General features: G+C 52.7%; 1 protein-coding gene across 1 annotated transcript in view; it reads left to right on the top strand.

Moving 5' to 3' along the window:
* PRR12 (proline rich 12) overlaps positions 1 to 11,535 on the top strand; it is a 24,664-nt gene that overhangs the window by 9,498 nt on the left and 3,631 nt on the right. The window contains 4 exon segments of the mRNA XM_077747202.1: positions 1 to 173; positions 6,284 to 6,400; positions 6,629 to 6,762; positions 7,076 to 7,554. The exon segment at positions 1 to 173 is cut by the window's left edge and continues 5 nt beyond it. Of these exon segments, the coding sequence (XP_077603328.1) occupies positions 1 to 173; positions 6,284 to 6,400; positions 6,629 to 6,762; positions 7,076 to 7,554 (903 nt within the window).

Below are 11,535 nucleotides of genomic sequence, written 5' to 3'. Positions count from 1 at the left end.
CCCCCGAGGAGCCCGAGCCTCCGGACGCCCGGCCCCTGCACTTGGCCAAGAAGCAAGAGACGGCGGCCGTGTGCGGGGAGACAGACGAGGAAGCCGGCGAGAGCGGCGGGGAGGGCATCTTCCGGGAGCGGGACGAGTTCGTCATCCGCGCCGAGGACATCCCTTCCCTCAAGGTGAGTCCCCGGCGTAGGGCATCGCTTGCTTCCGCACACCGGGCCCGGGGGTTTGGTCCCTCAGCAGCTGTGGCGTGCCTGCTAGAGGACAGGCCCCGAAGTCACAAGCTGAGGGGGCCAGAAAGTGCGGAGGACACGCGGGGCTCTGAGATGTGGGGGCGGTGTGCATGTGTGTGCGCGCGCGCGTCCTGTAAATGGGAGCGACTGTTAACCATTTATTGTGAGTATTTTGGGTGCTGGGGTTCCAGGAGGCAGGTCCTGGTCTCAGCGAAGCTTCTAATGCCGTGGCAGGAGCAGAGAGGCTGAGTACTTGGCGATTATGCCATATTGGTGGAAATGTGAGCAATTGACAAATATCCCTATGAATAGGCACCCACACTACATGATCTGTTAATTTAGCAGCCANGGCTGTCAGCACAGAGCCCGACACGGGGCTCGAACCCACGAACCGTGAGATCATGACCTGAGTGGGAGTCGGACGCTTAACCGACTGAGCCACCCGGGTGCCCCAGACCACATCTTAAGCACTTGATGCAGATGGGCATCTACTTCCAGTTACACTACTCCCAAGGTTAGTAAACAGTGGCCTCTATGGGCTGAATGTAGTCCACTAACCCTTTTCCTGAATAAAGTTTTATTGGCACACAGCCATGCGCAGGCATTTACAGTTCCTCTAGGGCTGCTGGCCCCATGCAGTGGCAGAGTGAGATGGTTGTGGGCCAGCCGGCCCACAAAGCCAAGAATCTTTCTTATCTGCTCCATTACAGAAAGCATTGGCCGATCTCTGCCATACTTGGTTCAGTGGACAGATAGGTTTGGGTCAGAGGAGTAATGGCATAGGCGCTTGACGAGGGGAGGTGACTGCCTACGCTCTTGCGGAGCGTCTCCCAGAACATGAGGCTGAGCTGGTGCTTGGTAGGTCAGTGAGCCCGTTGTTACCTTGACGGTGACACCGTAGACTAAGGTCTTTCTTCATATTAGTCACTGTCGACTGTGTATTGACTGCGGCCGGGAACACGTGTGGCCCTTGATATATGTTACCATGTTTAATTTCATGTCTGGTGTTGTTGCTTCAGATGGAGATGTTGCGGGGTGAGTTAACTATAAGGTTAATTACTAATGTCATGCTTTCTCACCTCACGTGCTTTGTGATATGACTTAATGGGATTTTTACGTCTTAATTTTTTTTTTAAGTTTACCTGTTTATTATAAGAGAGCATGTTGGGGGGAGGGGCAGGGACGGGGAGGGGAGGTGGAGAGAATCTTAAGCAGACTCCATGATGTCAACACAGAGCCCGACAAGGGGCTTGATCTCACAAACTGTGGATCATGACCTGAGCGGAAATCAAGAGTCAGCTGCGGGGGCGCCTGGGTGGCTCAGTCACTGAGCATCTGACTTAAGCTCAGGTCATGATCTCATAGTTCGTGAGTTCAAGTCCCACACTGGGTGAGCCCCCCCCTTTTCTCTCTCTCTCTCTGCCCCCTGCTCACTTGAGCCCTCTTCTCTTTTCCTCTCTCTGGAAAAAAAGAAAGAAAGATGCTTAACCCACTGAGCTACCCGTGGGCCCCCACCAAATTTAGTTTGATCTTTTTTTGTTAATTGTGGTAGCCCGTGCACACCATGACATTTGTCATTCGGTTTTTAAGTGTACCGTTCGGTGGCATTAAGTACATTCGTGTCGTCGTGTAACTGTCACCATTGTCTGTCTCCAAGTTTTATGTTTATAATCATCCTTCACTATAGGGATTACTATCCCCATTTTACAGGGAAGGAAACTGAGGCTCAGCATGGTCAAGTAGCCTTCCTAGACCTTCACGGTTTGGGACCCGCCCCAGCTCAGTTGGCCCCAGGAACCTGGGCTCTCAATACCAGATTCAGCCTTTCTCTGTACATTCTGTCAGACAGTGACAGTGACAGTGGCGTACACTACTGTGCGCCCTGCACTGGGCCAGAATAACAGAGTTTTTACAGATGAGGAAGTTCACATTCAGAGAGAGGGACTCATTCGGCTGGTGGGTGCCGAGCTGGGATTGGAGCCACGGCCATCTGACACCGCCTCCCAGCTGGCACGCAGCCGGGCAAGGACTCAGATGCTTAAAATACAACACGAGTGTGCATGACAATGGGGGACACACAGCCCCAGGACTGAACCACTCACCCGGAGACTTGTTTGTGTGCTTGGAGTCAGGGCGGGCTGGCGGCTTCATTACTGAGCCCGGCTCTGGCGCTCACCTGACTGGCATCAACCTCAGCCACTGCTGGGCAGGGCTGGTGTTAACCCTTCCTGACCCTCCGTTTCCTCCCTTAGGTAAAGCTTGTCTGGGGGTTATGGAAACGTGGGTGGCCTGCAGTAGGTGTCCTAAAACTTTGGCTTCTGTTACTCATCTCAGTGAACTTGGGCAAAGCTAGTGCGGAGCTTGGGAAACTTTTTCCGTGAAGGGCCAGCGACTAAGTATTTTGGGCTTTGCAGGCCACAGGGTTTCTGCTATATATTCTTGTTTTGTTTTGCATACCGTCCTTTAAAAATTGGGAACCAATGGGCAGCAGGTTATCGTTTGTTCGAGAATAGTGTTAGTCCAATAGAAATATCATCGTAAACTTTCTTGTTTCCAGGGGCGCCTGGGTGGCTCAGTTGGTTAAGCGTCTGACTTCAGCTCAGGTCATGATTTCACGGTTTGTGAGTTTGAGCCCCGCATTGGGCTCTGTGCTGCCAGCTCAGTGCCTGGAGCCTCCTTCAGATTCTGTGTCTCCCTCTCTGACTGTTCTCCCCCACTCGTGCTCTGTCTCCCTCTCTCTCAAAAAGCGTTAAAATNGCCAGCTCAGTGCCTGGAGCCTGTTTCGGATTCTGTGTCTCCCTCTCTTTCTGACCTTCCCCTTCTCACACTGTCTATCTCTCTCAGAAATAAATAAAAACGTTTAAAAAATTAAAAAAAAAATGAATAAATAAAATAAAATTAATAAGCTTTCTTGTATCCATGCTAATAAAAAAAGGTAGGGGAGCCTGGCTGGGTCAGTAATTAGAGTACATGATTTTTATTTATTTTAAGAGAAAGAGAGAGCTCAAGCTGGAGAGGGACAGAGAGAGAGAGAATCCCAAGCAGGCTCCGCGCTGTCAGCATGGAACCCATGTGGGGCTTGAACTCACAAACTGCAAGATCATGACCTGAGCTGAAACTACGAGTTGAACAGTTAACCAACTAAGCCACCCAGTGGTCCAAAGCACTTGACTCTTGATCTCAGGGTTGTGAGTTCAAGTCCCATGCTAGGCATGGAGCCTTCTTAAAAAAAAAAAAAAAAACCTTAGTCAAGATTAGCCACAGGCGTGTATTTTCTGTAACACGGTTTATTTAAAACAATCATTTCAGTATGTAATCAACATAGAAAAAGCTACTGAGATGTTTTACATTCTTCGCATATCGAGTCTTTGATACCCAGTGTATTTCACACATGTGGAGTGGAGTGGAGTGGAATGTATTCATATTCATGGGCAGCTGAATTAGATAGCACAGGGCTAGCCCTGCTCTGTGCCTCAGCTTCTCTATCTATAAAATGGGAGTGAAAATATTAACTCCCAGTTCTTGGGGATTATGTGGGAGATTTAGCAGGATGTAGACTCTGAGCATGTGAGAGTTTGTTGGGCAGAGAAAAGTATGGGGAAGGGGGGTCGAGGGGGAGGGTCCAGGGTGCAAAGCTCGTGTCGTGAGCAAAAATTGAACTTGTGACTCAAAAGGGTTGAGTGGCTGGAAGTGAGTGCCGAGGCTGGGAAGGTGAGCAGGTGCCGGGTTATGCTGGGGAGAGACCAGTGAGCGCCTGCTTGAGAATCCACTTTGGGTTTTCTGGCAGCCACTGTCCAGCCGGGAGGTGGCTGGGGAGGTGTCCAGGCCTGATGACAGTCTCTGCCATCAGTCCTGTGCCCTTGATTCCCTGTTAATAGACCATAAAGCTTTCTCATTACCACCCTGCTAGGTGTTTCTAGCTCATTGTCATCCTGCTGCTTACTGCCCCTTGTCTCTGCTTCTCAAGAGTTGAGATTCCCAGAAGAGAATCTGATTGGTCCAGCTCAGCATTTGGGGCCAGGATGGGGTTAGTGATTTGCTTGTTGATTGGCTGCCTGGTTACATGTCCTCCAATCGGCCGTGGCTTTTGTTGGGCAGGGGCAGGGGCTTTGGGCCGGTTAGCTTCCCTAATAAGGAGAAGGGGGTGTGGTTAGTGACATGACTGACATGAGGAGAGGCGGGAAAGACAGCCTGGGGACTGACAGGCCTGGTTGGAGCAGGCAAGGATGATGCCAGGGGTTGGGCATGATGGTGGCAGGGACGCAGAGTGGTTTTGGGAACGACACCAAGCTTCCTTGGGACGTGGTGAGCCAGGGGCCCTGCGTCCAGCTAGAGAACCAGTCAACTCAGAGGAGGCAGATTAGGTAGTAGGAGGAGACCTAGGAGGGGGCAGTGTCCCCCGGGTGGGCAGGATGCCCTGATGGCTTTCTCAAGGCCTTCTGAGAACTGGAACGGGAATATCCTATTCATGTGGAAAGGGAGAAGGTATCCCTAGTGGGGGCACTGCAGGGGTTTGGAGCAGAGCGGGATGTGGTCTGAATGGAACTTTTTTTTTTAATATTTTATTTATTTCTGAGAGAGAGGCAGCGTGAGCAGGGGAGGGTGAGAGAGAGAGGGAGACACAGAATCTGAAGCAGGCTCCAGGCTCTGAGCTGTCAGCACAGAGCCTGACACAGGGCTCAAACCCACGAAACGCGAGATCGTGACCTGAGCTGAAGTCAGACGCTTAACTGACTGAGCCACCCAGGCGCCCCAGAATGGAACTTTTCAATCCTTGGGCCTCTGACTTGGCTTCCCAAGGTCACCAAGAGGAAGGGCTGGGAGCTACATGCAGGGACCACCTTTCATGCCTCTCTGCGTTGTCAGAATACCCAGTGCACATTTCCCGTATTATCTGTATTCTTGTCTTTTCTTTTAATGTTTATTTATTTTCGTGAGGAGGGGAGGGGCAGAGAGAGAGGGAGACACAGAATCCAAAGCAGGCTCCAGGCTCCGAGCTGTCAGCACAGAGCCCGACGCGGGGCTCGAACCCACGAGCCACGAGATCATGACCTGAGCTGAAGTCAGACATTCAACTGACTGAGCCGCCCGGGCGCCTCCCATATTCTTACAGAATCTGTCAGTTGGTTTCTTCTAGACACACATGCTGTCCTGTGTCATTGCTCAGCTCCCCCTCACGGAAGACATTGTCCATCCGGGACTCATTTAGGTATCCCCTCTTCCAGAAAGCGTTCTTGGATTCAGATTACACTTGAGGTCCTTGTTTTGGCGTCCGCGGTGGCCGGGGTCTGCCGTTAACATGTGTATTACTCGTGCTGTCATTTTTTTGTGCCATGTCTGGCTTTCCTGCCACTGCCCTTGCTCCCCCGGATTAGCTACTGGGTCTGACCCACACCCTTCAGTCTCCAGCGCCCCAGCGGAGGCTCACACGAGTCTTGGAGTTGTGGGGAGGTTATCTGAGTGTGTTGAGGGCGTGGAGAAGGGGGAGCCTTACCCTCACCGCATCTTGCCCTGTCGTGGATCGGCTGATGAAACACACGGTCTCGGGTAAACTGTCACCTGTCTGTTCTTGCCACAAGCCTCGACCGCGCCCTCTTTCGTTCATTTCCTTGCCTGTCTTTGTCACCTCTGTAACCAAGACCCCACAAAAGGCGTCAGTCTCCTTCATTGCTGTACCCGGGGTCCAGCATGGTATCTGACAAATGGTGGGTGGGCGCTCAGGACCCGACATTCCTTTAAGTCACGATGGAGGCTGATACCATCCCACCGTGACGTTTGCGTAACCGCAGCTTTGTAGCCCGAGAACCAGTGAGCGGGCTGACCGAGTGCTGGGGTGAAGCTGCAGGAGGGCACGTCTACACTGCCTCCCCAGGGCTGGCAGTGCCACTCGGCCACAAGACATCTGGTTTTCAGTGTTTGTTGATGGCTCGTCGACCACAGTCCCTTTTCTCTAAGCGCGTATAGAGGGAGGAGGACATTGGGCCAGGAATTGGGGGGGCAGGAAGGACAGGAGAGAGGGCTGACCTTGCGGGCCTCACTGCACCCCTCCTCAGCTGGCACTGCAGACGGGCCGCGAGCCCCCACCCATCTGGCGAGTGCAGAAGGCGCTGCTGCAGAAATTCACTCCGGAGATCAAGGACGGGCAGCGGCAGTTTTGTGCCACCAGTAATGTAAGCCTGCGGGGGGCAGTGAGGGCTCAGGGAGCCCCGGGGCAGAGGGGGGGGCGTTCTGGAAGCTAGGGTCCTCTTCATGCGTGGCTGTGATTCATGTCTGGCGGGGAGGCTCCGTGTCTGATGGTTCCTGTGTCCGGGTCCCGGGCGGGGTGGGAGCCTTGGCATTGGGCTGCCTGGCTGGGGTGGATGAAGGCATTCCTCCTTTGCCTCTCTCTCTGTCCCTAGTATTTGGGGTATTTTGGGGACGCAAAAAACCGGTATCAGCGCCTGTATGTAAAGTTCCTGGAAAACGTCAACAAGAAGGATTATGTGCGGGTCTGTGCTCGGAAACCCTGGCATCGGCCCCCAGTGCCCGTCAGGTACCCCGGGAGGGGAGGGGAGGGCAGATGCTGGGCAGGGTCGACAGGCATGGGGATGGAACATTCAAGAGAAGAGGCAGAGTCAGGGAGAGTGGACACAGGGTGGGGGACAGAGACCCGGAGAGCTAGAAAGAGACTCTGGCCTGGGGTGGCGGGGGTTGGGGGAGGAGAGACTCGGAGAGGGGAGAGACGGCAAGATGGGAAGCCGGTTCTGTGCTTAGAGCTGCCGGCGAGGCAGGGGGATTTCAGGAGGAGAATTTGGGTCTCTTAGGGGCTGCTGACTGCATACAGTCCCTTCCGCGTTCCCTTCCAGGCGCTCCGGGCAGGCCAAGGGCCCTGCGCCCTCTGGGGCCAGTTCTGCACCTCCTCCCAAGGCCCCAGCACCACCCCCGAAGCCGGAGACCCCTGATAAGACCGTATGTGAGAAGCCCCCAGAGCAGACGCCTGAGACACCTGTGCCCGAGCCTCCCGCCCCTGAGAAGCCATCCCCACCTCGGCCTGTGGAGAAGGAGAAGGAGAAGGAGAAGGATCGGGGGTCGCGTGGGGAGCGGCCACTGCGGGGCGAGCGGAGCGCGGGTGGGCGGCAGACCCGGCCTGAGCGGAGCCTCACCGCGGGCCAGCCCGCCACCTCCCGGCTGCCCAAGGCCCGGCCCACCAAGGTCAAGGCCGAGCCGCCCCCCAAGAAGAGGAAGAAGTGGCTGAAGGAGGCGGCAGGAAATGCCTCGGCGGGTGGGGGTCCACCAGGCAGCTCCTCAGACTCCGAGTCCTCCCCGGGAGCACCCAGCGAGGACGGTGAGCCCCTTGGCAGCCTCGGGGCGGGTGGGAAGGCAAGAGGAAGGGAATCGGGGGCGGAAGGAGGCGCGGGGGATCGCTGTCCGGAAGGTGCCGGCTAGTATCAGCGAGACCGTGACAGTAATTGAAATAATAGCAATGTGTGTCAGTCATGTGGCCTCTGACTGGGATGACGGTCTCCCTTAAGTTCTGTACAGGAGTGCACTTGTTTAATTTCGCAGCAGTGCCACAAAGTAGATACGTTATTGTCCTCATGCACAGAAGAGGAGATTGAGGCACCAGGAGTGTGTCACATGGCAGGGCTGGGGTGTGGTGTCCCCGTCCCCCACCCCCTGGCCCCTGAGCTGGGGTGTGGCCAGTGAAGCCTCAGGCCTGTTGTTCAATGCTACGATGATTGGTCTTAGAACTGAAATGTTATGGGGCATCCGGCTGGCTTAGTCAGTGGAGCGTGTGACTCTTGATCTTGAGGTGGTAAGTTCGAGCCCTCTACGTTGCATGTAGAGATCATTTAAGAATAAAATCCTTACTTATTTTCATTTTTATTATTTTTTAAATTTACATTTGAGAGAGAGCGAGAGCTAGTGGGGCACGGGCAGAGACAGAGGGAGACGGAAGATCCAAAGCGGGCTCAATGCTGACAGCAGAGAGCCTGATGTGGGGCTCGAACCCACGAGCCGTGAGATCATGAGCTGAATCGAAGTCAGATGCTTCACTGACCTAAGCCACCCAGGTGCCCCTAAAAATAAAATCTTAAAAAAAAAACGTAGGTGGGTTCTGAGGGCGGAGGACGATGGGGACCAGTGTCTCTACTGGAGGCCCAGAGGTGGTGGTTTTCCCTGTGACTTGTGGGACTTAAGTCACCTCTTTAGGCCCGAGTGTCTTCACTTAGCAAATGGATTAATGACAGATAAAACATATAGGAGGGTGCTCCCTATAGTAAAGCACCCAAGGTGAAGCCCATTGCTTAGAATGATGTCTGGTTTGTGGTGACAGTAACAGCAACAAAATATATATACACGTACACACACACACACACACACACACACACACACACACACACACACCAGCTACCTTTTAATTGAGTGCTTACCAAGTGCCAGGCCCTTGTTGTTAAACATTTTACACATTGATTTGTTGTATCTTTACATAAATCTTGAGAGGTGGAGCCTATAGAATTTTGGTTTTATTTATTTTTATTTATTTATTTTTTAAATACTTTTTTCCCATGTTGAATTGGCTTTTTTTTTTTAAATGTTTTATTTATTTCTAGGAGAGAGAGAGAGACAGCGTGAGCAGGGGAGGGTCATAGAGAGAGGGAGACATAGAATCCGAAACAGGCTCCAGGCTCTGAGCTGGCAGTCAGCACAGAGCCCGACGCGGGGCTCGAACCCACAAACCACGAGATCATGACCTAAGCGAAAGTCGGACGCTTAACCGACTAAGCCACTCAGGCGCCCCTAGAATTTTCGTTTTAAAGGTGAGGGACCCAAGGCACCAAGAGTTGATGTGACTCGCCTGAGGCCACGTACCCTTTCAGGTATAGGGCAGGGGTAGCGTTTTAACAGAGACTGAGCATACACGCCATCACCCGAGAGAGAATTCCTCTTGCCATCAAAGCCCTGATGTAGGTGAGAATCTCTTGGAAAATCAGAAGCGCTTCACAAGGGTCCCAGTTTCCTTTCCTCTTGTCACTCTGCCTTCCCACAATGTGCTGTCCTCCAGCACAGGGTCAGAGGCAGCCCGGCAGCCCCAGAGCTGAGGTCCTGCCAGTAGTAAAAGACTCAAGGACCAGGGCGTGAATGGTCACACCTCTCTCAAAGTGCCAGATCTAGGAGTGGCCTGCATCCTGATTCTCCTGTCCCATTGGCCAGAACTCCATCACATGACCACACCTAGCTGCAAGGGAGGCTGGGAAATGTAGTCTTTTTTTTTTTTTTTTTTTTTAATAAACTGGGCAGTGCCATGCCAAATCAGGCCAGGTGGGAGCAGTTAAAGGCAGGTCGTGAAGGTGCCACAAGGGAGGAGACTTCACAAAGGCCCAAATTTGCAGGTCTTTCTTGCCTTGGCACTCAGTTTTCCTTTTTCTTAAAAGGGTTACAGACTTAACTAATTAACATGCAATATTTGAAACGTATAATTCAGTGGTTTCTGGTACAGTCATAGTTATCCATCCATCTTGGTGATCAATTTTAGAACACTTACAATACCCCCAAAAAGAAACCCTGTACCCTTTGGTTACCACTCCCATTTCTCCCTTCCCCCTGCCCCCCACCCCAGTCCTAAGTGACCAGTTACTTACTATGTCTGTGGATTGGCCTATCCCAGATATTACAAGTGGAATCCTACAACGTGTAGGCTTTGGTGATTGACGTCTTTCACTTAGTGCCACGCTTTGAGGTTCCTCCATGTAGATTGTCAGGATTTTGTTCCTGTTTGTGGCTGAACAATATTCCACTGCATGGACAGACCCCATTTTATTTATCCACACACTAGCTGGTGGACATTTGGATCGCTTCCACTTTATTGTGAATAATGCAGTGAACAGGGACGGACAGCTCTGAATTTTCTAAGCCTGGGAAATGGGGGGAACGGAACTCTACCCGTTTATGGGAGTCATTTCCTTGCCAAGGGTCGTTACGGTTCTGGGTCTGCCTTCCTTCACCCCACTCAACCGGGAGCCCTTCTAGGGCAGGGGTGTGTGTGACCCATGCCTGGCTACCCTGAAGGCTTTGCTCAGCCCAGGAGGCCTCAGAACTAACCCTCTTGCTTGTCCTGAGAGCGGTGACCCTCCATGTGCTAGAAGCTGGTGCTGTCTCCTTTCTTGTGTTTGTAGAAGTTCTAGGAAGACTCTGCGGTGATTGTCCGCTCTCTCTTCCTTTAGTCTCTTCCCATTTAGCTTCCTTGGCCCCTTTCTGCAGATATTTATTGAGCACCTACTATGTGCCATGAATGAGGTCCGAGCAGTGAACAGAGTAAACAAAAATGTGTCTCTTCATGGGAGCTTCAGGTCTAGCTGGGGGGTGGGGGGGAGTCCATCCATCGGATAAGCATATTATGTAACAGGATACACAACACTATGAGAAGTTGTCAGTGTAAGGCTGTTTGGCCATAAAGGCAGTTAGGAAAAACAGTTTCAGGGGCGCCTGGGTGGCTCAGTCAGTTAAGCGTCCAACTTTGGCTCAGGTCGTGATCTCGCCGTTCGTGGGTTTGAGCCCCATGTTGGGCTCTGTGCTAACAACTCAGAGAGCCTGGAGCCTGCTTTGAATTCTTCCCCCACTCACTCACTCTCTCTCTCTCTCTCTCTCTCTCAAAAATAAATAAAGATTTAAAAATTTTTAAAAATCATAAATCCATTAAAAAAAAAGAAAAATGGTTTCAGTAAAGAGGATCCAGGCATTCTAGACGGTGATGTTCTCGGGGGATGGGGGAGCTGGGGAAGGCTGCTGGAAATGACACTGGAGCAGAGATTTGAGTGTAACCGGGTTGGGGCTGGGTGACTGGGAAAGAGAACATTCCAGGCCGGGCGTGTCTGGGGATCAGGAAGGAGGCCAGTGGCTGGAGCGAGTGAGTAAGAGGAGAGGGTGAGAAGTGAGGGCAGAGAAGAAACAGGACCAGACCTTGCAGGGACAAGAAGCCTGGGGCATTGGGGTCCCACTGGAAGTTGTTTTGCCTTGAACGAGTTAGGAGCCATGAGAGGGTTTGGGCCAGGGTCTGGTGGGGTCAGACTGCCCCTGCCAAGTGGTCACTCTGGCCTCTGAAACAGCTGTCACCACGGACCCTCCATGTGGATAAATCACACAGACATTTCTCATGCCTCTTCTTCTTGCTTCTCCTTCTTGGGTTTCATGTGAGTGTCCCTCAAGTCCTGACCTTGGGCTTGTTGCTTCACCTCTCACTTGGCAGGCTCAGCTTCCCAGCGAGCCTCACTGTTTCTTCTCCCTGGCCCTCCTCCAGACCCCCCCCCCCCTACCCCCCCCCCCC

This window comes from Crocuta crocuta, unplaced genomic scaffold, assembly GCF_008692635.1.
Source record: "Crocuta crocuta isolate KB4526 unplaced genomic scaffold, BGI_CrCroc_1.0 scaffold334, whole genome shotgun sequence".
In the NCBI taxonomy this organism is placed as follows: Eukaryota; Metazoa; Chordata; class Mammalia; order Carnivora; family Hyaenidae; genus Crocuta; species Crocuta crocuta.
Note: the sequence above shows the minus strand (reverse complement) of the source record. Positions and strands in the feature narration are given on the sequence as shown.